Below are 25,856 nucleotides of genomic sequence, written 5' to 3'. Positions count from 1 at the left end.
ACTTTCCGATGATTGTAATGTTTCGGATACGATAATCTCTCATTTGCCAGTTACATTCGCCCTCTGGCCTAGAAAATCTGTACCAATTGTGTTACTATTAGGAAATGATGATTAACTGTACAAAATCAATTTGTACATCTGTTACTAGAAAACAGAGCCAGCAAATTATTATTCGCAACTCCAGATCATTCGTCGGTATCTAACGGTATGCGCCAGAAACCACCGATTCAGGGTCGGCATAGTAACAACGCTCGCTAGGTTTTCCTTGCTCGTGCGGAGTAAAACGACATCTCTATTCTCGACTCGTCGTGATGACGTCGCGTGAAGGGCAAACGACGATAAGCGAATGTCGAAAGAGTTTTGCTGAGTTGCATTTTGGGTGTCCTCTCGCCGGAAAGAGCGCACAGTTTCATTGTGTCGTTCCCTGAGGAAATAAGAAGACGTGCCTCGGAGAGCATTATGCGTAAAAAACCTGAACCAGAAAAAAGCAGACCACGACCGGGGGCGTTTGTTCTAGTAATTCCACTTGGGCCGACTTGTTCCTTCCCGCTAATCCTCAACTTAACTGGCACTAAATGATTAATGTCGCATGGCCGGCCTGTAATAATGGATTTCAGTTGTATATAGGCAAGTTGTTAGTGAAAACTGAACTTTTCCTGAAGGTTTCAGTATTATCTCCACCTCTTCTTATTCGGCTATTATTGATACTTGCCCTGGACGAGTAATCCATGCGGCTAACATTTCAGTGTTGTTGAGCAGTTCAGTGTCTCGCTTAGCTTGGTCAAGACTCATCACTCAAAGCGACGAACTGGGCCAGCGTAATGAGGACAAGTGGCCGATGAGGCATTTAGACGGGCAGATTTAAATAATTCACCACTAGGAGATATTTCAGGGCTTTACCGCTCTTTTGTCCTCTCAAACTCGTACAACACCGCCGCTTGCTTCCCTTTATATCTGCTCTTGTTTGACACCAGCAAAAGAAAGTTCCAAACTGGCCACGCATCATTGTTCGCTGCTGCCTGTGCTTTTCGAGTTCACCGGGCTCACAAAATACGCCACTGTCGTTCATTGTACACTGAGCGTGAATCGGTCCGCGCAGGCAGATTTTAAACGTTCCACTTAATAAAAATTCGTTTATCTTATTTGGTTGGGTCGTACATGGTGCTGACTCTTTTAAAGGAACTATGTAAGGAACTCTTGTTCAACGGCATACTGTGTGATTCAGTGCCAACGCGGCTAGGCACCCACAGAAAGCGCCAAAGCGTGGTTTGCGGTACTGAAGTTTTCAAACACGCTCAGCCAGTTCACCGTTCCGCAGGTCATCATTTCATGCAGCTCTAATGAGGCGACCGTAGTCTACTGCGGAGGAATGCAGCGTTTTACCAATCAAGTGGTTAACAAAGATGGAAAGGGAACATTTATCCGTGCGGAGTCAGTTTGCTAAAAACCGCAAATCGACTTGCCTGTAGCAGTGAACAAGTGACGCACACGGGTGTTTAAACCTTTCAGAAAGGCCGATGGCGCATATATCCAGGCCTCCCACTTCGTCGGGCTCTCTCAATAGGCATTTTACCTTGAGAGATAATCGTGCGGCTCACGCTGCGGTCCGCACGTTTGCAGGCACGAGGCGACATTTCGGTTTGGCCATCGCTGTGGTTACTCAGTGCGGTTAGGATGAGGCGGTTGGCCTCTGAAATCCAGTCAGATTCGACGAAACACCACGTTTCCACACCACAAACTAGCAACTGAAGCTCACCACGAAGCAAAAATGGCGCCGCGGACACTGACAGGACTGGCATCTTCGTTTGCGTTGTGCAGTATTGTTAGGCGCGTAACGTTTCCCGAGTTGCTATCTTATTAGCGGTGAGTCGGAACAGTAGGGGCAAAATAACTGGACAGATTATATACACAAGAGCTGAGATCGGATGGACACGTAGACGAAGTGTGCATTTAGGCTAATGCGACGACAAAATTAGCACATAGCAACCCTTAAATTTATAAACCATGTTTATGGGACCCGGACTGGATGTATTACACATTCTTCTGCGACAGTTAGACGCTCTGAGATGGCTTGGGCTCTTCAGAAGGAAAAAAGAAAGTCAAACTGGAAAGGTCTTTAACTCTCGATTCACATATGTAGAGTGTCGCCATTTTTGCCCCGATCAAAACTGTGGCTCGCATACGTTCCGGAATTAAGATGCTTCTTACTACTCGTAGCAAAATAAAAAATAAAAGACGTTGCGGGAGGGGGGAGCTGGAGTTGAAGGCTTCACGCAAACTCCAAAGACGCCGACGCCACCGTCGGACAGTTTTCGCCTTCATAGCCGTTCTTACGCTATCGCATTAAAATAAAGCAAATGAGAAGAATTCGGCAGTATGCTGTGGGTATCTACAAACCAATCAGTAAAGTTTATTCAGAGTAAAACACACTACAGCGTGCATTAAATACTACGTTTTACTAGAAGACCGCAAAGTGAAAACTACTCATCATTACTTCTAATTATGGTAGTGACTCTCAAAACTGAACATGCCTTGAGGATAAATACCGTACCGATTCGTGGACACTCTCACACTAGTGGCCCGAACGCGATTCGTTCATTTTTTTTTTTCAGGCGCAGCTATCTTCTCCTTTTGGCCCCAAGAAAACAAGTGGAAGTGCGCAGGAAGGATGCCAAAGCCCCGCTACGGACACCAGGCGGTCATACACGGGGAGTACATCTACGTCGTGGGTGAGTGTGACACCTGCGTCTTATACAGCAACACGAAACGGGCAGTGGAGATGGCACCGTCAGTGGAGAACTTCACAGAGGAGAACACACGATGCTAAACCTTTATACTGGTTAACCGACTGTGTGGCTACTTGCCTAAACCCTGCGCCAGATCAAGGCGCATAGAGCGTTTGATTCGAATCGAAAGTTCATTCACAGCAAGGCTGAGAACAGGAAATAGACCAAAAATTAACGTTAGTTCGAGAGTGTTTGCGGTTCTACGGAAAGAGAAAAATGAGTTGGAAAAAGAATATGGAGTAGCCTCAACTCGTGGACAAATCCTTAATGCAGAAATATAACACGACTCCGCGCCACAAACCTTGGCAGAAAAAACTGCCGGACTATTTATCGTGGTTAGGGCCAATTGGGATAAGGCGCGTAGCACTTCGGTTTTTGTTGCGAAAGCAACACTACGCGAGTGGCCGAGCCATTTCGCGGAGCTGACGAAAGACCATACTGCGCATGCGCGAGGAGCAGTGACGTCACACGGCGCACAGCTGGGGCGCCGCCGCCGTCGCTGCACGGGTGACTCAGAGGTGCCGCCGCCGCGCTCGCCAGTTGCGCATGCCCACTAACGGCACATAGCTAGCGTGCCGGGGCCGCCGCCACTGCCGCGCGCTCTCCATCGCCTCTCTGTCTCCTCGTTGCTTTCGCAAATCTCCAGGTTTAACCAGAGGTAAACCACTGCCATTTTTTTCACTTCGGTTCGAGGCTCGGTTTTCAATGTCAAGCAGGCTTCAGACAAAAATCTGCGAAATCGGACTTAAGCAGCACCTTAAGGGTTTGATGCGACTGGGTTAATTGGATAATACTCAAATGTCGAATCGGTCATTTTCTCCTTTACATTCATAGGTAGCTGGGAGTCTTCATGCGACTCCCGACGCAGTGGTGTAGTGGTTAAGGAATGCGCCATTGCTCTGGGGTGGCAGGTGCTGCCGCCGGTGGGGCTTGGGAGACCCAGGTTCCTCTTCCCGAGCAACCTCAAGGCCACAAAGAGAGGCTTCAGACACACAAAAATCAGCGAAATCTGGGATTGGGGTTTCAGAGTTCGCGCACTAAAATAAATGGAGCGCGTAAAACGCATATAATCTGAAATGCTGGCAACAAAGTTGGAAGAGTTTAGTTGAGGAAGAATAATGTTTTGCTACACCATTCGCCATTCAACAGTAAATTGTCCTATCTTTTTTTGACAACAACGAAAATCTTTTCACCCATCGAAGGCTGCTAAAACAGTGAGACTACCTCAGACACGAAACATCACATATGCGCTTCGCTCACTGCGGTGGCTTACGCAATAGGATGCAATATGCCATTTGCGGAGCCGATCGGTTTCATAAGAGACTGCATGACGAAGCAGCGATGAGGCAACGAATAACGCGAAAAGGGATCGCCCTTTCAACTTTTGTTAAGCGGGGCCTATGCTCAAAAATTTGCGTGGGCACCCGGCATTCTTAACCCCCCACCCCTGGCTGTAAGGCCTACAGCGATAAGGCTGCTCAACCGGACCATTGCTGTCAGAGGTTTAATGGTATAGGAAAGCTGGAACACTTGGAATTAAAGGCAAAACATGTAAACGTCGCGCAACTTTAAAACCGAATGTTGCTAAGCTATTCATCGCCTTCAGTCTCCGGTTTAATTCTGATAGATCACCTCTCACTAGTTGGCGTTACTTCGCTCCTTGAGCGTAATGAACTACATCATAAACTTCAGACAGGTTGTTCTAGATCAGGGGTTCTCAAACTGGGTTCCGCGCGCTGCCTTCTTGTGTTCCGCGAGAACCCTCACCGGCCCTGACCCGGCAGCTGATATGAGACTGGCTCTGAGTGCTGCTGAGCCACGCTTTGACTTGCTCTCAAAAGGGAAGCAGTACCACCCATCACATTAGTATTTGTATTAATCGGTGCAATAAACATTTAACTTTTGCAACTCTCTCTTTGCAAAAATGCACTCGACAACATTGCTGGTAAGTGAAAGCGGGGTGGGGGGGGGGGGGGGGGGGGTTCCCTGGAACTTATTGAAGGCTTTTGGGGTTCCTCCAAGCAAAAAAGTTTGAGAACACCTGTTCTATATAGTACAGGTTCGTAGTGTCAGGTACTAGCTCGAAAAAGACGAATGGACGAAGCAAACAGAGAGATAGAGGTCAGTTTTGTCTGTCCGCCTTTTTTTCGCTCCTGTTTCTCACACTACCAGTCACCACCTTGTATGTATTTCGACTCTAAATCTCTGCGGCGGCTGGACCCATTCTTGAAGGAATTGGTGAGCGCTAAAAAACACGGAAAAGGGACGAATACACAGGACGAAGCGCTTCGTCCTGTGTATTCGTCCCTTTTCCGTGTTTTTTAACGCTCATCAATTCCTTCAAGTATGTATTTCCAACTAGCCCCAGTAGTAGCTCTTTGGACCCATTCATTGTACACCTCCAAATAAATCACGTAGTGCTGTCTCTCATAGCCTTAATCGCTTTGGGACGTTAAACCCCATAAACCAACCAACCATTTTTGTTTTCTTTATGCGCTCTTTCCGGGAGTCCTGCTTTGTCAACGTATTTTTTGACGCTTTGCTTTTCTGTAGCAGTGGTGTTTTTTAAAAGGTGTTTCACAGTGCGCTGTATTGTCCGCCTGGAGGGCAGTTTTCGACGATGGTTTCCCTGACCTGGACGAATCACCCTCGTAATCCCTCAAACCTAATAAAAGTGAACTATCTCTTCTTGTCCTCTGTGCCGATTCGTAGCTGTGCCGTTTTACCATTGGGTTGCTTGCTGCCTGCCCAAGGTGACTGCTACGCTGGTTTCTGGCTAGCTGCGCTGACGCGTACTGCGCTGATCTCTTGTGGCGCTCTTTATATACGCGCTCGCACAGTGCATCTGCGACATCGAAAACTCCGTAGGTCTACGCATCGAACACATCATAAGGTTTGGTTGAGAATAACGTCGAGTAACTGAGAAAATGTACTGCACCGAGATGATTTCTGGGTAAGGACAAACGTAAAGGCCCAATGTTCATGTGCGCTGTCTGCACGTTATCCCTGTGAACTAACCAAGGACTCTGCCCCTCTCTTCTGCAGGCGGCTTCGAGGTCTACAACGACGCTAGACAGTTGGCCACGGCTTCTTGCCACCGGTTCAGCTTGTCTCGCAGTAGCTGGGAATCCATGGGGAGCTTAAGGCACGCCCGCTGCCACCACGGAGTTGCAGTGGTCCTGGGCAAGATCTACGCTGTGGGCGGACAGTCAGAACAAAATGAGTGCGTAATCTAATGCGGCACGCCCTATAGCAATATGGGGAAGCTGAGTGCTGCTTGCCGAAAATGATAACATTGAAATCGTTTTACAGAGTCAGGGTCCTTTGATACTTTTGCATGCAGGGCTGAGATTGCAGCCGTATTCTTGCAATCGTTGTGTTGCATTTGCGATTAACAGGGTAGCCGTCGTCTCGCATAGACTTACGTGCTTAGAGTCAAACCACGTGTGTTGCGGTTCATGTTTCTGTCATGTAATGTGCAGAATATTCTTATTTGGTTTGGTTTGGATTATGGGGTTTAACGTCCTAAAGCGACTCAGGCTATGAGGGACGCCGTAATGAAGGGCTCCGGAAATTTCGACCACCTGGGGTTCTTTAACGCGCACTGACATCGCCCAGTACACGGACCTCTAGGATTTCGCCTCCATGGAAATTCGAACGTCGCGGCAGAGGTCGAACCTGCGTCTTTCGGGTCAGCAGCCGTGAACCATAACCACGGAGCCACCCCGGCGGGCTATTCTACTTTGGTTCGAGCCGATTCATTGTAGCCGAATACTGATTCCGCACTTTTAGTCACAGCTTAGTATGATATTAGCGAAGTTAAAACTAAAGCAAATAACTGCGGCCAGATTTTATGCTGGTTTTTATAGGGTATAGGGGACAGATGTGATCGTTTCCCATACAATGGGTCGAATATAGGCATGTCTGGCTTTTGCGCTTAAAACTATAAACGCTCTCCTGTGCTTTCATATAAAATAATTTTTCTTTTACTAATCTGAACAGGTGGCAAATATCTGCAAGTGCATTTACTTTATCGAGCAAACTAGGTTGAAGGTACGTATTATTTAGGCGCAGCTGTTTCACTGTGGTGCATTTCATGAAAACTTCATTCTAATATTAAAACTCAGGGTAGCCATGTGGGCATTTAAATGGATCAACGACACAAGAAAACAAAGAGCACAGCATAAAACGTTGGCCGCGGTGCTGCTTTCGGTTTTGTGCTTATTTTGCGGCACACAGTTGACGTTGTCCTACTATATTATGGTTTCTTTATGTGTGCTTTGCCGTCTCGAAGCTGCACATGAGGTATGAGAGACACAGTAGCAAAATGCTACAGACAAATTTCAGCAAACGTGGAGTTATTTAATGTGCACTTTATTCGCCGGGCGTTCAACTGCATTTTGCCTCCTTCGAGTTACTTTCGCAGCCGACGACAACTGCCACTTACCACCGCTGCGCACCAGTGTTGGTCGACCATGCAGCTTATTCCGCGCAATAAGCACACAACAGGCGCATGCGAACGTTTCGTCGCTTGAATCGTTGTATATTTTATTGCTATCGGGGAGTAAGACGAGAAGACGAGAGTTGTACTAGTCACACAAGAGCCGGTAAACGGCGAAATCAGTGCAATCAGCTCTGTAGGAGCAGCCGTTTGTAAAGCGCTGGTCCGCATTACTTTGGCCTGCCTTTCCCACACTGTTTGCCTTTGTGCACAGGTACACGCATGCGAGCATTCCCTCGCGCAGGTTCATGGATTCGGTCGAGGTGTACGACCCGGCCGGGGACCGCTGGTCGGAGGTGACGCCCTTGTGCTGCGCGCGCATGGCGGCCAGCGCGGTCGAGTTCCGCAACCAGATGTACGTCGTGGGCGGCCTCATGGTGGTGCCTGGACACAAGCGCAAAGTGTGCATCGTGCCCGACACCATGTGCTTCGACCCCATGGACGACACGTACGTGCGCACTCTTCATTGTGCTCGCAGGCTGTGCAGGGGTCTGTTGGCGATGGCGCGTCTTCGTCCTTCTGTTTTACTTTCTATGTAAAGAAGGTACACCCGCATAAACGGCATATGAGGACAGGTACAAGCTTACACGTTTTCTCAGGTGAGAAGTGTTGGGAGATGCGTTTCAGCTTCGCTGTTCAACCTGGAGGATAACCTCTCGTATGGGAGTTTCTTTCACATCATTGTGGTGGTGAACCAAGCTCGGGGTTTGATTAGGGCTATACAAATGTTTTTTTTGAGTGGTATTGGACCTATTTCGTTGTTGAAGTGGGAATACAACCGCTTTCTGTTGAGTGTCATTGAACCTAGATCGAGGATTTAAGTGGGACTACAAATGCTTGTTGCTGAGAAAGGGCCAGTCGCAATGCGCAAGAGGCAGAACTACACCACCACACAAAGCCATTTTCTTGAACCAAAGAGTGTGCGTAATTTTCTACACCTCCTTCACTTTGCCTAAGGCTGATATGTATTTTTCAGTGCAGAGAAAATTATCACTCCGTGACTTGAATGCAAAAATTATGTCGAGAAAGTTTTGCTAATATCTGTTTTAATTTGAGGCTTCTGAGTAAACATCGGGGGAACAGTGACAGCGTTTTCGACCCCAGGGAATGAATGAGCCCGCACAATATCGGCCACGCAAAATCAGCATGACGGAAATTTTAAGGACACTGGTTGCTGTTCTACTGAACGACGCATCTTCTATAGCGCATTTCATGCATATGACGCTGCAAATCTTTTTTTTTTGTCGTAATCACTGTCACATATACCCAAACGTTCGAGCTCTACCCAAAAGTTATCGCGTCAACAAAAGTACGCGTCTCGGTAGGCTTAGAAAGGGCTATTATTCCAATGCCAGCAAAATATTACCGTCAGATCTTCATTTAGGAAGAGATGAGAAGAAACAAAATCCCGATTTCAGATGGACACTCAACGAGCAGCGCAACGAATGTGGAGAACAGCGTAGACTCTCGCTTGCAATGACGTTGACACCTTGCTTCCGAGAACAAGAAGTGCCTATAGCCTCCTTGGGGTTTTCCCCGGCTACATGCGGTATATAAGGCAAAGTACTGTAGGTCCTCGACATCCCCGAGATTTTACCTTCTTAAAAAAGCAAGAAATGTATTCAATATATTTAGAGCGCTTTCCTGCTGGGAGTAGTTAGTCATTCTTCGTGTAATCGAACGAGCGAAATTGCGATCGAACCCGAGCTGAAAGGTGAAGTGCTAGGATGTGCGAGTGCAGCACTCCCTCACAGTTCATTTATGCAGTCTATAAACTGTCCATAGGCTTTTGTCTACAGTCTATATGCATTCTTTGGACAAATACTATAGACCAGTCTATAGGAAACTATGGGCATAAATCTACACATTGTCAATAAACTACCTATAGGAAATAGAAATCCTCTAGACAGTTTATTGACAATCTATAAATTTTTGCCCTTGGACTTTTCGTAGACTTTTCTATATACAGTCTATAGACTATAAATAGACAAAAGGAAAAAATGGCGTGGCTTAGCTTATGGTTAAGCCTAGGATGCGAAGCATACCGCCGGCGGAGGCTGCGCGTCCGCAAGCGAGCGCACGAGTTGAGCCCCAGCTTTCACAGCTGTTGTGACGTCAGCGCCGCTAGCGGAAGGAGCGGGAGTTAGGCCGCCGGTGGAGGCTGCGCGTCCCCAAGCGAGCGCACGAGTTGAGCCCCAGCTTTCACAGCTGTTGTGACGTCATATCACGTGGTGCGCCGATGTAGGTCAAGTGGTAGCTACGCGGCCGCGCGCGGCGCAGCAGAGAAGAGCTCGGTTGTGCGGCTAGTATGTTTCGCATAAAAAAAGCAGTGGCTTAGGTCTGCTATGACTGGATATACGTAGCGTAAAGCGCTCCGGTGTTTCGGCCGCACGTTTCGCCTTAGCTCGATCGCTCTTCCGTTGCTCGACGGCCAACTGCCAGTCGACAACCTCGGGATCGGAATAACTGAAATTTTCCAGTCTTCTGCGCCGTTTGGCAGCGGCTGGACTCTCCGTAGCTTCCATGTCGAGAGCGGCCGTCTTTTTTCCGCCGAGCACATTATATACACGCGGCGCACCCTCCTCGCGCATGCGCAGTAGCGCGCGGCGCAACTGTCGTAAACACGGCTCCGGCTAAAGGTCCCGCGTCGAAGAGGAGTGCGCACCGCAGTGATGCCAACTCAGGTCAACGTTTTCTCCCTAGATTGAACCCCCAAAAATCCCTAGATTGAAGAAAAATCCCTAGCCTATAATTGTTTAATTGTTAATGCGACCATTTGAGCTTTAACAAAGTTTCAGCGCAGTTCACTGCTTCGTCCATTGGTTACACAATTTGTCAGACATAAATAAAAGCGTGTTAGCCATAATTGCCCCTTTTTTGTAGATTTACCTTACATAGAGGGCCCACAGATGGCGCCAGCTTTTACAGAGACGTGTGGTCACTGGAGAGAAAGATGGTGAGCGACGACACTCACGAGCAGACGACTCCCGTTTCACCGCACCGGCTTTTGAGCTGCTCCTTCAGCCGGCTTATCTCTACGCGCAAAGAACCTATGCAGCCCTTTGAAAAATAAATGCAGTTGATACCAAGTTGAAAGAGAACATTCAGAAGCGGTGAAATGGCGTACCTCACCACAGAGTTATTTATTAATCATAGTCGCAATCAAAGACCGTCAAATAGTTTTGGAGCTACTAAGGATTGACGTCCCGAGAAACTGACATAACCAAAAATGTAATCTTGTTATAGTTACACAGCAATGATACAGATATAAGATTGGTAATTACAAAATCAGAAAGTAATTCCTCACAACTTTAAATGTGTGTTTTGGTTCTATGTCAGTCAACATGTTACTTTACCACTCTTTGTTCTCTTCTATAGCCAACTACGGATGTATGGTGTGGGCAACAACAACAGCTGAAAATATTAACAAACTCACAGTGTTACAAAAATGAATTATACGCATTGCATGTAAAGTGCCATATTTCTTCTACACGGCGAGCCTTTTCCATCGGCACAACGTCATACCAATGAAGTCCATGTATAACTATAGGCTGTGCTATAAATATAAACTCGCCATAATGAAAAATGATGACTCCTTACTTACACTGGCTGGGCTAGAGCAAAGCAGAACTGTGTATGATACCCGAGCAGCAGAACCTTGGAATGTTAAGAAATGCCGCACAAACTATGGCAAGCAAATGTTGCAGCATACCTTACCGACACTTCTGAACCAGTTGTACTGCCACAAGAATCTTGACCTATCCAATATTTCTCTGAAAGAATTGCCCCAAATGTTCATGTAGTTTTTTTTCTTCCTATTACCACTTTGAGTGCACCTGTCAATTTTGCTGTCATTTATTTTCTCCTCCCTGTGTTTGCCTTTATAGGCTCTTTGATCTAATGTAGTTCTTCTTTCTTTTATAAGCACAATGTACTACGTATTGAACGTACATGTCTCATTCTCTGTACCGAACATACTTTACTTACATTTTGTTTGATGTCGTACTCCGCCACCGTCAATGCTGCACTGTAAGAGGAAGCCAGGACCTCTCAAGCTGTCTATACAGCTTTTTCCCTGGCTGTCCTCGCAACACCCAGTTGCGGAAATAAACCTTCAACCTTCAACCTTCAACAGCACGTTTAAATCAAGTGGTCTAGCATACGTGGAGAATGCGAACAATTATGGCACTTTTTGATAAAGGTAAGCGGTGAGCGTAAACGTAGCGCGTTGATCCAGGCACTAAAAGTCAAAATTCAACTTCCTCTTTTGTAGAGGAGCAGGCACTCGAAGCGCCAGAGATGGCACACACGTTAAACCGTTTGAAATTCACATGGTTTCGTTTTTCCTCCCTGTGCAGTATTCGATAATTTTGCGTTACAGAACTGCTTTCGCCCTCTCTCGGCTCGGCAGAATACTAAACATAAAGGAGTAGTAATTAGCATTTTTCATAGTTTTTTCTGTTCTAAGCGCAAAATAATCAGATACACCCGCCATTAAGCCGCTTAGAGTAGCAATTCTACGGCATCTCAAGTTCCCTAGATTTCACAAAAAAGACGCTAGATCCCTAAAGCAAAGAAAAAACCCCTAGATCTAGGGATAAATCCCTGGCGTTGGCATCACTGGCGCACCGCCTGTAGCGAGGAGCCAACGCACCTGCGCCTCTCGTGACGTCACGCGGCTCTCGCGCATGCGCATAACGGGCGGCGCACACACACGCGAAACTCTGCTCTGAGCCGCGTAGTGTAGCTTTACTCTACAATATGTATAGGAAGGCAACAGAGTCTCTAAGAAGTGTATGGTTTGTCTATGCGCCATTTTTATAAGCGTTTGCTCCAGACAAAGTTCGCCAGTCCCTCTGGGGATCTGTATCCTACGTGTTAATCTCCAGATGGCACCACAAGGCCTCGCTGCCCATCCCGGTCTGCAACTGCTCGCTGGTGGCGCATCGGGGCCGGCTTCTAGCCGTGGGCGGTCTGGTGCGCACTCCGGCGGAGACGTCGTCGCAGCAACAGCCACTGGCACCCATTGGCGACGTGCTGGAGTACTCGCCCGCCAACGACTCGTGGACGCGCCTCAGCGTCATGCCCACACGCGCCCACAGCGTGGGACTCGCCTCCCTCGGTGAGCGGTCTCCTCGCCGCAACACGGCACTGATGACTGCTCCGGAGGCCCAGTAGTTCTCCTTTGTAAAAATCGATTCTACGGTTTTCTAGCTATCTCGGTGTTTGTCCGCCAAGAAAAGAGGCATTTTTCTTTAATTGCATTAATGTGCCCTTCGGCATAAGTCATATGGCCAAAAGTTCTTTGCCAAGACCTGGCCAAGTCCTTTGCCAATAGTAGCCGAGCAACAGGTTATTGCTTCTCAACCGTATAACGGAGTCCTTACGGCACCCCTAAAGACCGAAAAGTGTCCGAACGTGATGACAAGGGTCCGCCTTACTTTACACAGATTCAGAGCTTAAAAGCTGCCGTAAGTGCTTCGCTCCGCGGCTTAGAAAGAGACCGCCGTTGCCCGGTTACTTTTGGCAAAGGCGATAGATATGCAAGCCTGTGTCAGCTGTAAATGCCAACAAGTCCCGCGGTTGAGGCCCGTATGTCCAGATTGTTGTGTCTGGTGGCCGGCTGGGGTAGTAACTGAGCCTCAATCACGCCGTGAGGGAAGGAAGGAAGGTGGCAGTGAAAGAAGAAATAAATAGGCTCCGTAGTGGAGGGCTCCGGAGTAATTTCGACCAGCTGAGGATCTTTAACGCGGACTGACGCCGCACAGCACACGTGCGCCTTTTCCGTTTCGCCTCCATCTAAATGCGGCCGTCGCTGTCGGGTTCGGACCCGGTTATTCCGACTCAGTAGGCGAGCGCCGTCGTAAGAGATGAGAGGAAGGTGAGAGTGAAATAAGAAAGAGTAAAAAAAGTGTCGTAGCGGAGGGCTGGAAAATTACGGACTGCTCTTAAGACTACTTATGTGCTTTGAATGCGAAATCAATTTTGTTTCCTTTTTATCTTTATTTATAGTTCTTGCCTTCCTTTCTAATGACACAGCTACCCATTAGCATACAGTCGTATGGCAACACACATGCTAGGTTCACCTTTGTTAGGCTCAGAAGCAACGCGGTTTCGTGCCCTATTTTTTCTTTTCTGCCTGTTCTGACGGTTCAGAACAACGCTCACAGATTTTTTTCGGCACCAGAAAAAAAAAAGCAGTTTTGTGGCCTATGAGTTGCGTGCTCGCTTCGCAATTTGACAGTCCTGGGTCCAATTCCCTGCACCTTCAGAAGGCGGAGGAGGAGAAAACATTTATTGCAACACTGTACTGAATTGGGAAAGGCAGGGGTGGGTGGTCGTTGATCTGGGTGGCAGTCCCTATTCCGGGACGTCATTGGCCGCAGCCGCTGCCCGTGCTCTCTGGACCAGAGCCCGCTGGGCCTCCAGGTCCGAGCTGGATAGGGCCGCCTCCCAGCTCTCCATACTTGGCTGACATAACGGCTATATTTGTAGTGTACTGGCAGGCCCGCACATTGTGGTATAGGTCAGCGCAGAATTTGCACCTGCCCGTGAATGTCGGGTCCACGTGTTTTAGTACGGCGGGATTTAAGAAAGGCCCGGTCTAACGTGGCACTCCTCGGATCTGTCGAGACCCTTGGCGGGTTCCGGGAGTACCCTCCTGCAGAGGCGTAAATGATTTGTAACATCTGAGTAAGAGATTAGAGGAATCGGTATGCTTGCGGCGGCAGAACCGGGGGATTGAGCGGAACATGGGAAAAGGAACTCTCGAGCAGCCGCGTGAGCGGCCTCGTTTTCTTGAACCCCCTAGTGACAGGGCAGCCATACTATCTGTTTTTTACTTATAGCCGAATCTGAATTGTTCTCAAATGTCAATAGTATTCTGCGGGCGAGTGGCGCTATCCTACCTCGCACGTAATTTCGGCAGGCCTGCTGCGAGTCCGACATTATGTACGCTGCGTCGGAGTGGGTGGCGGCAAGTGCAATCGCCACTTCCTCCAACATTAGCGCGTCGCTACTTTTCACCGAGAGCCCGTCCACCTGCTTTCCCTCGTGCACCACCGCAATGGTGCAGATGCCCTCCTCGGTTGGACCCGCTGCATCCACGTAGTATATGCCTGTCTTATTTCCGTAATAATTTTGAATAAATTTTGCTTGGCTTCACGCCTCCCCTGATTATACTCCCAATTCATATTTTTGGGGAGCGGCTTAACAGACAAAGTGTTTAAGTATTTTTCCATGCCTCCGGGATATCGGCTCTGCGTTCGGTGGTGGTGTCTCGCATCTCGGCGGAAACCTGAACCGCGCCGTAAGGGAAGGGATAAAGGCGGGAGTGAAAGATGGTTTGGTTTATGGTTTGGTTTATGGGGTTTAACGTCCCAAAGCGACTAAGGCTATGAGAGACGCCGTAGTGGAGGGCTCCGGAAATTTCGACTACCTGGGGTTCTTTAACGTGCACTGACATCGCACAGTACACGGGCCTCGAATTTCTCCTCCAAAGAAATGAAAGAAGAAAAGGTATAAGGTGCCGTAGAAGATGGGTTCGGAATAATTTCGACCAACTGGGGATCTAACGTGGACTGGCATCGCACAGTACACCGGCGCCTTTTGCGTTTCGCCTCAGACACACAGAATTTCGATGAAGGCTAAATTCTAGAGGCCCGCGTGCTGTGCGATGTCAGTGCACGTTAAATTTAGAACCCCAGGTGGTCGAAATTTTCGGAGCCCTTCACTACGGCCTCCCTCATAGCCTGAGTTGCTTCTGGACCTTAAACCCCAATAAACCAAACAAAACCAAACACAGCGGTGGCTGAGTGGTTAGGTGGCGGTGGTGTTGAAAATTTTTTTTTTAACACTCAAAGAGAGTTTGGGGGTCACAAGACCCCGCGATATGGTCGCGGCATCCTTAATCCGGGACACCGCACGACGAGGCCCCGTCTCGCGCCCGCTTTACTACACCGCTTTGGGACTCCAGTGTAGAGCAGTTGAGGAGGGCAGTCTCCCATGCCTCTTGGGTGGGGCTGGGGGAAGGGGAGGATTTTGAGTACATGCCCACACCATGTGAAAGATATCGCAAATCTCTCCACAGTGCGGGCAGTGGCCATCTATGTTCAGATCAAAGTGTTTTCCTATGGCAGGACAGAGAACAGTTCCTGTCTGCAGGCGCCGCAGAGTTCGCTCCTCCGTCTTGCTCAGCCCCTTGGCAGGTGCTGGGTAGAGGCGGTGGCTGTCGCCGTAATGAATTAAGATTTCGCGGAACTGCAGAAGCGGGTTAGGGCGCTCCGCTACTGAGCCGGAGTTCTCGGTTCGAACCCGGCCACGGCAGCTGTGCTTCGATTGAAGGGAAACGCAAAGGCGCCCGTGTGATGTGCGATGTCAGTGCGTGTTAAAGATCCCCAGGAGGTCGAAATTACTCCGGAGCCCTCCACTACGGCATCTATTTCTTCCTTTCTTCTCTCATTCCCTCTTTTATTCATTCCCTTACTTCGCGGTTAGGGTGGCCACAAAGATCTGAGACTATTACTGAGCCATTTCCTTTACCCAAAAAGCAATTTTTCAAGTTCACCTCAATCGAAATGCAGCCGCCGCGGCCGGGTTCGAATCCGGGAACTCCGGCACATTATCGAGCGCACTATCCACTAAGCCACTGGGGTGGGTGATGTCGCCGCGGCCTGCAGGAATGCAACACGCTGGTCTGAGACTAAACAGAAACGAGGCAGGAATGGTCTATAACTTTGACAATCCAAAGTCAAAATGCAAGACCGAGTCTGGAAAGCATACGCACAATGTTGGTTGCTTATAATAGGCGAGACCCTATAATTTTTATAACTCTATATGTATTTTGGGGAGTAGTAAGTGCTAGAGAATACTGACCATGTGTGCTAGGTGTGAAATTACTGTGTGCAACGTGTGCAGTACTTCAGAAGTGACCTCTGTCTCTTACTAGAATGCAGAAAGGAGTCGAGTATTGTCACCACCGTAGTTTCCCGTCTTATAGGCTAAGCGACTGTTAACGTCTAACCAGATTGGGGCACTTACAGCACCTCTCCTTCGTTGATAACTTAACCTAACCTAACATTTAAGGTGTTGGCTGATATATAGTGAAATATTTTCCGCGATTCTTCTTTCTGCCAGTAAAGGGCGCAGTCTACCGTATGGCTGCTGTCGAACGGAACAGAAACCAGGATAATAAGCATGAACCCGCCGTGGTGGCTCCGTGGTTAGGGCACTCGTCTGCCGAGCCGGAGTACCCGGGTTCGGACCCGACTGCGGCGGCCCGTTTTGATGAAGGCAGAACGCAAAAGGCGCCCGTGTACTGTGCGATGTCAGTGCACGTTAAAGAACCCCAGGTGGTCGAAATTATTCAGGAGACCTGCACTACGGCATGTCTTGAAGCGATAGCTTCATTAGGGGACCTCGTGCTTTGATCGCCGGGTGCCTAGTTTTCACCTTCAAAAGTGCAAAGGAAAGGCGCATAACTGCCCTCTGGGAACAGTAGACACCTCAGTCGTGCTTCGTGCTACGCGGCGCTAGTGACCGATGTGCGCTGCGTGCATTGGCATTGACAACGCTGTGCCAGACACGCGGCACTGAAGCCATAGGCCTTCGGCGTTCATTGTGTTCCATTCGCGCTGGCGTTGACAGTGTGTTACACTCCGACGATTTTAAGGAACGGAAGCGCGCACAACTGGCTCCCTTGGTCAGTGGGCACCTGAATCGCGCTTACGGGTACGTGAGGTGATAAGAGAGAGAGAGAGAGGGAGAGATGTGGGCTGCATGTGTTAGCGCTGACAACATTGTGGCAGACACGCTGCACTACTGCAATAGGCCACAGCAGCGTTCATTGGGTCAGCACACTCTCGCGATCAACCATTAAGTAACACCTGCCAGGGTGGGTCCGCTGCCTATGCAGTGTCCGGAACGCACTCAACGTTAGCGACTCCAGGCCGCTTATAGTTGCCCGATACGCCATAGCTTTCGCTCTCTAACTAGGTTCAGCAGTAGTTGAACCACAGCAACTCCCACCTACCTTCCTTTTCTTACCGCGCGGTTGAGGTGTCCACTAGATATATGAGGCAGATACTGGGCCATTTCCTTTCCTCAAAAACCAATTTAGCAATTTATCGTAAGCATAACATACAACTTTTAGACAGACAATTTTTAGCCTGAAATTTGTATGCTTCCTTCTTATATTTTCTGAATGCGTTAGATGTAAAAACATGGCGCAAGCAGCGGGGTGCAAGAATATTTTGCGTCGAAACAAAATTTTTTTTTCGCATGCCTATAAAATAATACGCTAGCCTTGCAGAGCAACCAGTCATCTATTGACCGCCTTGCAACAGAAAGTAAAAATCTGTAGGAGTGGAGTATCTGTTCTCGCTTCGGCGAGCGCGGCTTCGGTCGCGTCTTTTTTGAGCAGCGTCCGCTCCGGCGGACGCGGTTGTTGCTGCGACGCGCGTCTTTTCTTTCCTTTTTGTCTTTCCTCTGATCTTTTACTCTCCTCTATCTGCACGTGGCAGCGGTGGTGGCTTGGCTCGAGCCAGTAGCAGGCCCGTGCAATTTCCTCTTCATCCTTCTCTCAGTCACAACAACAACAACAGCGGACATTGTCATCTATCGCAGTTCCCATGCATTCACTCAGACCAGTCATCTATCGGCCGCCTTGTACGAGAAAGTATGAATTGCAGTCTCGATGTCTGTTCTCTATATTCCAAAAGCATCTGCTACTGCCCAGGGAGTAGAAATAAATTATTCCTCTACTACGGCACTTCTCTCTTCTTTAAATCCCACCTCGCTCCCTTCGCAGCGCAGTTGAGCTGCCGACCAAGAAGTGAGACAGTTTTAGCGCCATTCACTTTCCTTTAAACCTCCAATATTAAGGCGAAAGCCTTTAATGGCTCATACTGTCGTGACCAAGACGTGTTAGCAAATTTGTCCGCGTTTCAGATTGGTCGAAATGGTCGTGACGTCACTGCGCGCGAATTCTGACGGGTGTCCACCGAAATATGTGAGACAGTTAATGCGCAATTTCCTTTCATCAAGTACAATTTTCGACTGGTGTCCATCGAGGTATGTGAGGCAGTTACTGCTTAATTTCCTTTCCTCAAATACAATATTCATTTTCTTCATTACGACCCCTCTTTCTCTTTCTTCTTTCACTGCACTTCCTCCCTTCCTGTACGGTGAGGTTCAGGTGTCCACCGAGATGACAGAGAATTACAGCGCCATTTCCTTTCCTCAATAAGCGTTGCGTTCAAAGGGCAACGCATCGCGCCGAACAGGTGGTGGCGTTCCGTGGACTTCCTGGCAGCGCTACAACACGCTGTCGCGTTCCACTGCTAAAGGCAAAGATTAAGCGTAATTAATTGGCAGTTAATTAGTGCACCAACAGAATTTGAAGTGAACAATCGCGTAGCAGAATGCAGCACTCAGGCTTTCGCCTTTCACCACTTTAGCCGCGAAGGTTCCTCGTAATTTTTTTTTATGCGAAGCATATTGCTAGAGCTACCACTCACGCCGTCGCCCTGGGACCCCCACGTGACACCGTGACGTCACACTACGTGACACCGTGACGTCACACCACGTGACATCGGATGAGAGAGCCGGCCTCCACCTCGCGCCGTCGCCGTGGGACCCCTAGCCGTCACACCCGCGCATTCCCGCGCATTTCGAACGCGCGTTCACACTCGGTGTAGCTGAAACGCTCGCTCCACCGGGCAGGCAGACGCGGCTTCCGTGGCAATCCATACGCTCACCCAACGCGCGTCTCGAGGTTAGTCGGCGTTCCGCTGTAGCCATGCCGTTGTCTTCCCCCACGACGGAGGCTTCTAGTGGTTGTATTAAAATGACCAAGTATTCAACCAAGGAAAGCCATGTATTACCAAGCCTAGCCACTAATATGCTTCGCATTCCCCAGGCTTAGCCAAGCTGAGCCTCAGCAATTTTTGTTGCGAAAGCAACACTCGGACAGCTAAACCGAGACCTCGGGTGGCCGCCATCGCGGCGTAGCTACGCTGACCTTGTTTCAATTGGTCGAAATGGTAGCGACATCACAGTGCGCGAATTTGAAACGGGGCGAATGGTACTTTGGCTAGTAACCATGCAACCAGTTAAAGGGATCGTATAGTGATGCTCCAAGTAAGTGGGACTGAGTTTAGTTAAGTGTCAATTAACTAATTAGCCTAATTAACCTTTATAGTCAACCAGGTAAATAAATAAAACCCAGTAGAAAATTGGCCGAGTTGGGGAATCGAACCACGGTCTCTGGAGTACGAGACGAGCGCGCTAACCACTCCGCCTTGCCATCTCGATGGTTTGGAATGTCTCTGTCTGTCTGAAAAACTTTATTATTGGTACATAATAGGGAGGGAGTTTGAGGTATCCCGGAAAGGGCCACCTCTCGCAAGCATTAGGTGCGCTCCTCAGTACAGGAGCCCATTGGCGACCGCTGCGGCTCGGACGCACTCGACCAGGGCCTTCTGGCTCACCAGGTCGGAGCAGCCGAGCAGGGCTGCCTCCCAGTCCTCCAGGGTGGGGTTGGGTTTTGGGGCGAGGTTCGGGGTTGACTAACATGCCCATACCATGTGGAAGATGTCCGAAGACTTCTCTGCACAGTACGGACACTTTCCTGTGCATGCAGGATCAAAGTGCTTTAAAACTGCCGGGCACAGCAGTGTTTTGGTGTAAAGACGGAGGAGTGTGCGTTCCTCCGTCTTTGTAAGGCCCTCACGAGGGCTTAGGGTAAATTGCGTGGCCGAACTGGTAGAATTCAGTAGTTTGTCGAAAAGTGAGGGCCGGATTGGGTTCAGGATCTGTTTCGCAAGGGTCTGAAGGCGTTGCCCGGAGAGCGAGCGCGCGGGCGGCAGCATCTGCCATTTCATTGCCTTTGAGGCCCATATGAGGAGGAGCCCATACAATTGTTCGAGACGCGGAGGCCCCGAGGTAGTCGCTGTTTTGAAGGATGCGATACGCAAAGAAAGGAATGTATCCCTGTTGAATATTTCTGCAGGCCCCTCTCGAGTCGGCAATGATGACTCACGAGTCCTGGTCTGCGGCGGCTAGCGCAATGGCGACCTCCTCCGCATGTGTTATGTCTTGAGCTCGGAACGTTAGGCCGTTCACCACGACATTTTGGTGCACGACTGCGGCCGTGTACCACCCCCCATGGTGAGGGACGGAGGCGTCCACGTAGAAGATTCCGTGTTTGTTTCCATAGTGGCGGGTCAGTGCCTCCGTCCGCGCAAGGCGTCTGCCACTGTGGTCGTCACGTGTCATGTTGGCGGGAAGAGGACGCACGTGCAGGACGTATCTCCAGACTTCGGGGATGCGTACGCACTCTTCCGTCAGTGTTGGGTGGTGGATGTGTAGTCGGGCTAATAGGCGGCGTCCCGACGGCGTCTTTGAAAGTCTTGTGTATTGATTGGTCAAGTGTGCCTCCCGGAGCTCCGCGAAAGTGTTTACCATCCCCAGGCCCATGAGGCGCTGGTTGGACGTGTTGACCGGGAGATCGAGGGCACGCTTGTAAATCTTTCTGAGAATCACCTCGAGGGCGTTTTCGTCAACCTTGCGCAGGAGAAGGTAAGGAGTCGAGTGGAGTACTCGACTGGCTACGAAAGCATGCGCCAGCCGCAAGGCGTCTCTGCACCTAGCCCCCCGCGTTTGTTGGAAACCCGGCGGACCATCTGGCCAACCTGGTCCCCCACCTTGCGCACTTTGGCTAGTGTTGTATCAACCCATAGATGTTTGTGGATAGAGAGACCAAGTACACTAATTTCATCGTGTTCGGGGATCGGGCCACTGGCCAGGGATAGTTCAATTTTGGTGGTGCACTTAGGCGACGGGCGAATGTGCACAAATTCGGATTTGGACGGAGAGCATTGAAGACCAGGGTGGTGAAAACATTTACCAAGAAGGGACAGGAGGTATGTTTGGATCAGCCCGTAAGGGACCGATCCTTACATACACTAGGTGGAGGTCCCTAGTATGGAACTCCAGTGGCAGTTGCCGCCGCCCGGGCGCGCCCGACTAAGGCCTGTTGGGCCTGTAAGTCGTGGCAGCCGAGCAGGGTCGCCTCCCAGTCCTCCCGGGTTGGGTTGGGGATGGGGGGAATAGCGGGGTTGGAGGGGCAGGCCCACATCATGTGATAGGTGTCAGAAGACACTGCACTACAGTGTGGGCAGCTGCCTTAAAAGGAGGGGTCAAAGTGTTATAGCGCTGCCGGGCACAGCAATGTATTGGTGAGAAGGCGGAGAAGGAGCCGCTCATCCGCCTTCTTCAGGCCTTTACATGGGCTAGGGTAAAGGCGATGACAATTTTGATAATATGTTATAATATCTTTGAATGTATAGACCGGATTAAAATCGGGTTCCTGATCGGATGGGGAGGAGAAAACAGCCCGGTGAGAGAGCGCGCGGGCGGCTGCGTCTGCTGCCTCGTTTCCTGCCAACCGCTGATGAGCAGGGGCCCATATGAGGTAACGGTGTGCGGGGTCCGTATCCCGTATGCAATTTTGGTAGATTCGATAGGCTAGGAAGGGAGTGCAGCCTTTTTCGACGTTCCGACAGGCCCCTCGCGAGTCGGTGATTATGTATTTTGAATCGGAATGTGAGGCCGCGAGAGCAGTCGCGACCTCTTCTGCTTGTGTTACACTGCTGGCTCGGAAGGTGAGGCCGTTAACTGCGTTGCTGTTGGAACTACAGCGGCCGTGTACCATCCCCCGTGCTAAGGGCCGGATGCGTCCACGTAGTATACACCTGTTTTGTTGCCATAATGTCGGGCTAGCGCTTCCGCTCGTGCCAGGCGCCGACCATTATGGTCTTCGTGTGACATGTTTGCTGGAAGAGGCCGCACGTGGAGGGCACGTCTCTACAGTTCTGGGATGCGAAACCTGTCTTCCATTGGAGGGGTGTGTCGGATATGGAGTCGAGCAAGAAGGCGGCGACCCGACTCCGTTAGCGACAAGCTCGTGTACTGGTTTGTAAGGTGCGCCTCCCGGAGCTCCCGGAAAGTATTCACCACCCCTAGAGCCATAAGCCGGCTGTTTGAAGTAGTGATGGGGAGGTCAAGGGCACGCTTAATAATTTTGCGAAGGATGACCTCAAGCGCATCCTCCTCTTGTTTCCGTAGGTGGAGATAAGGAGTCGAATAGAGAATTCGACTGGTTACAAAGGCGTTTGCCAGCCGCAAGGCATCCTTACTTCGTAACCCCCCGCGTTTGTTGGAAACCCGGCGGACGATGTGGCCCACCTGGTCCCCCACCTTACGGAGTTTGGCCAATGTAGAGTCTGGCCGCGTGTGTTTGTGGATGTAGAGTCCTAGTACCCGTATCTCGTCACTTTCGTGTATGGGACCACTCTCAAGAGAAAGAGAGATTTTAGTTGTGCACTTCTGCGAGGGGCGGAGGTGCACAAATTCCAATTTTGAGGGGAACATTGAAGACCGCAGCGACGGGCTTAGCGGTCTACTATCGTCGCCGCTGTTTGCAGGCTGGTTTTAATGTCCCCTGTGCTACCCTGCGTGGCCCACAGGGTGATGTCATCGGCGTACAGGGCGTGCTGCACGCCGGCAACACCCTCCAGCTGTGCCGGCAGGTGCATCATAGCCAGATTGAAGAGCAGCGGGGAAAGTACCGCCCCTTGGGTGGTTCCCCGCGTGCCGAGTAGGTAGGGACCATGCTCTGTATCTTGTATCCGGATGTAGGATAGATGATGCATTAAAAATTGGCTTATGTATCGGAATGTGTTGAGACCACAGTCGGTGTGGCTTAGGTTAGTGAGTATGATCTCGTGTGTTACATTGTCAAATGCCCCTTTAAGATCCAAGGCGAGTACTACCCGGTCATTATGGGGGCATTCGAGGGGGTCAAGGATTTCCCGATTATGTTGCAGGAGGACATCCAGTGCGGATATGTGTGGGCGGAATCCGAACATGGTGCTCGCAAAAACATGCTTGTTTTTGCGAGCACCATGTTCGCTGCAAATGTTTTTGTGTTTTGGTTCGTGTTTGGGTTCGGTCGAGTAGGCCTCTAAAGAGACGCCACGTGTTGCGGCTGGACATTTGACGCGCGGCCGTGTTACATCTATACACACAGTTGGAGTCGGCGAGTTGGACCGCGTACTCTGCCGCTTTCTGGGTAAGCTCGGCAATTCGAGCTTTAAGCTTTCTGTTATGTTTTTGGCGTCGCCAACGGCGGACGAGGCTGCGACGGGCTTCCCAGAGGTGTAGAAGGTGGTTATCCACGTCCGTGACCGCTTCTGAGAGCTGGATCTGAGTTTCATGCGAGAAAAGGTGTTTCAGCAGCTGTTGGGATCATGCTGGGTAGCCTTGCTCGGAAATGGGTGTGTTATCAAGTGAGTGAAAATTTTGCCTGAATTTCGTCCAATCCGGGATACGGGCGTGTGTTCTGGGACGCTTGAGGGGGCGTGTGCTTATTGTAGTGTTAAGGATGCAGTGGTCGCTACCGAGGGTCTCCTTGGTGTTGAGCCAGTCTGCGTGTCGTATGTTGCGAGTGAAGGTTAAGTCCGGACACGTATCCCGTGTCACAGAATTTCCTAGCCGGGTTGGGTGGACAGGGTCCGTGTGGAGGGTGAGGCCCAACGTGGACGCAAGCTCCGCCACATCCAACACACCACTCTTATGGAAGAGCGCGTACGTATTCCATCCCAGTGGAGATGCGCCCTCCACGTGCGCCCTCTTCCCGCGAACATGAACCGTGAAGACCATAATGGCCGGCGCCTGGCGCGGGCGGAAGCACTGGCCCGCCACTATGGATCGAAACCCGGCGTATTCTACGTGGATGCCTCCGGCCCCCACCACGGGGGATGGTACACGGCCGCAGTCGTCCACCAATCCAAAACAGTGAACGGCCTTACTTTCCGAGCCCGTGACATAACACACGCGGAGGAGGTCGCCATTGCGTTGGCTGCATCTGATTCCAATTCAAAAACAATTATTTCCGACTCGCGAGGGGCATGTCGGAACGTCGCGCAGGGCTGGGTACCATATCTAGCCTACCGCATTCTCCAAAACAGCGTCTACACCGGGGACCCCGCGCACCGGCGTATCGTTTGGGCTCCTGCTCACATGGGCCTTGAGGGAAATGAGGCAGCTGACGCCGCCGCCCGCGCGCTCTCTCACCGGACATTCCCCTCCGACCCCGACGATCAGGAACTCGAATTCACTCCCGCTTACTCCTTTAAAGACATTGTTTTACATTATCAATCTGGCCATGGTCTTTATCCCCGCCCGTGTAAAGGTCTCTCAAAGGCGGAGGAGCGGCTTTTGCTTCGCCTGTATACCAATACTTTGCTGTGCCCGGCAGCTCTCAAACACTTCGACCCTTCTTTCTCGGGCAGCTGTCCGCACTGTGCGGAGAAGTCTTCGGACATTTACCACATGGTGTGGGCTTGCCCCTCCAACCCTGCTATCCCCCCTCACCCCAACCCAACCCGGGAGGACTGGGAGGCGACCCTGCTCGGCTGCTCTGACCTGCAGGCCCAACGGGCCTTGGTCGCGCGAGCCCGGGCGGCGTCCGACGCCACTGGGGTCCCGAACTAGGGACCTCCACCTAGTACTTGTAAGGGCTGGCCCCCTTTGGGTCAGCTCATGCAATACCTCCAGTAGTGCATGTGTAAATAAATGTTTTCCACCACCACCACCAGCTTACGCCCGCGCGACTTCTCCTTGCGATACCCCCACAGCTGACTGGGAGCGCTAACGTCGCCCACAATCAGCAGGGTATCACGACCGGCTACTCTTACCGCGCGGCTAAAGAGATCGCAAAAGTCACTCGCTTCAGTTTGGGAGAGGAGTACACGTTGAGTATATGCAACGGTGGGTCTCTGCGGCGGACTGGTAGGAGGGTCACCATTACATAAGAGTACTCTAGTTGGAGGTCGGGATCCACTAGGTTGGCTGTGTAGTCTTTGGGAACGAGAAGACAAGGCGCGGGATCCTGTTGGAACGATCTCCGCCGCTTTTTTGCAGGTTGGCTTCAATGTCTCCAACCGATCCATGTTTGGCCCAGATCGATGGTTATGTTAGCATACAGCGCATGCTAGACGCCTTCGACCTGTGCCAGCTGAGGCGGGAGTTTCATCATGGCCAGACTGAAAAGTAACGGCGAGAGGACCGCACCTTGTGGCGTTCTCTCGTTCTCATTTGATAGGGGCCGTGTTCTTCGTCTTGAATTCGAATGAGAGATAGTCGATCCGAGAGAAATTGCTTGATATACTGAAAGGTGTTATGTGCACAGTTGGTCTGGGAGAGATGTTGCAGCATAATTTCGTGTGTGACGTTGTCGAAAGCACCCTTCAAGTCTAGGGAGAGTACTGGCTTATCGTTGAAGTGGTATTCGACAGGGTTCAGTATTTCTCGGTCGAGTTGAAGCAGAACATCCTGCGCAGACCGGTGCGGGAGCATTTGGAATGAACAAAGACGCGTCTAGTCAATACTGTGGCCGCTGTGGATTGGCCGCTAGGGGGCTGTGTAGTACAGACGCACCCCACATTGGCAGCGTTTCCCCATTCGGCAGGGTTTCCGGACATCATAGAGGCATGAAGGAGCGCGAC

At 50.4% G+C, this 25,856-nt stretch overlaps 1 protein-coding gene and 1 pseudogene across 1 annotated transcript in view; one reads left to right on the top strand and one right to left on the bottom strand.

The window, feature by feature from the left end:
- Window positions 1-25,856, top strand: part of LOC149362705 (uncharacterized) — a 46,198-nt gene that overhangs the window by 15,410 nt on the left and 4,932 nt on the right. The window contains exons 8-11 of the mRNA XM_089569795.1: window positions 2,613-2,729; window positions 5,832-6,009; window positions 7,532-7,735; window positions 12,177-12,409. Of these exons, the coding sequence (XP_089425921.1) occupies window positions 2,613-2,729; window positions 5,832-6,009; window positions 7,532-7,735; window positions 12,177-12,409 (732 nt within the window). The remainder of the gene's footprint in view (window positions 1-2,612; window positions 2,730-5,831; window positions 6,010-7,531; window positions 7,736-12,176; window positions 12,410-25,856) is intronic.
- On the bottom strand, window positions 19,710-20,803 carry LOC149362706 (uncharacterized; annotated as a pseudogene).

This window comes from Amblyomma mixtum, chromosome 2 (genome assembly GCF_055824585.1).
Source record: "Amblyomma mixtum isolate Tamu chromosome 2, ASM5582458v1, whole genome shotgun sequence".
Lineage (NCBI taxonomy): Eukaryota > Metazoa > Arthropoda > Arachnida > Ixodida > Ixodidae > Amblyomma > Amblyomma mixtum.
This window is presented reverse-complemented; position numbering and strand designations above follow the sequence as displayed.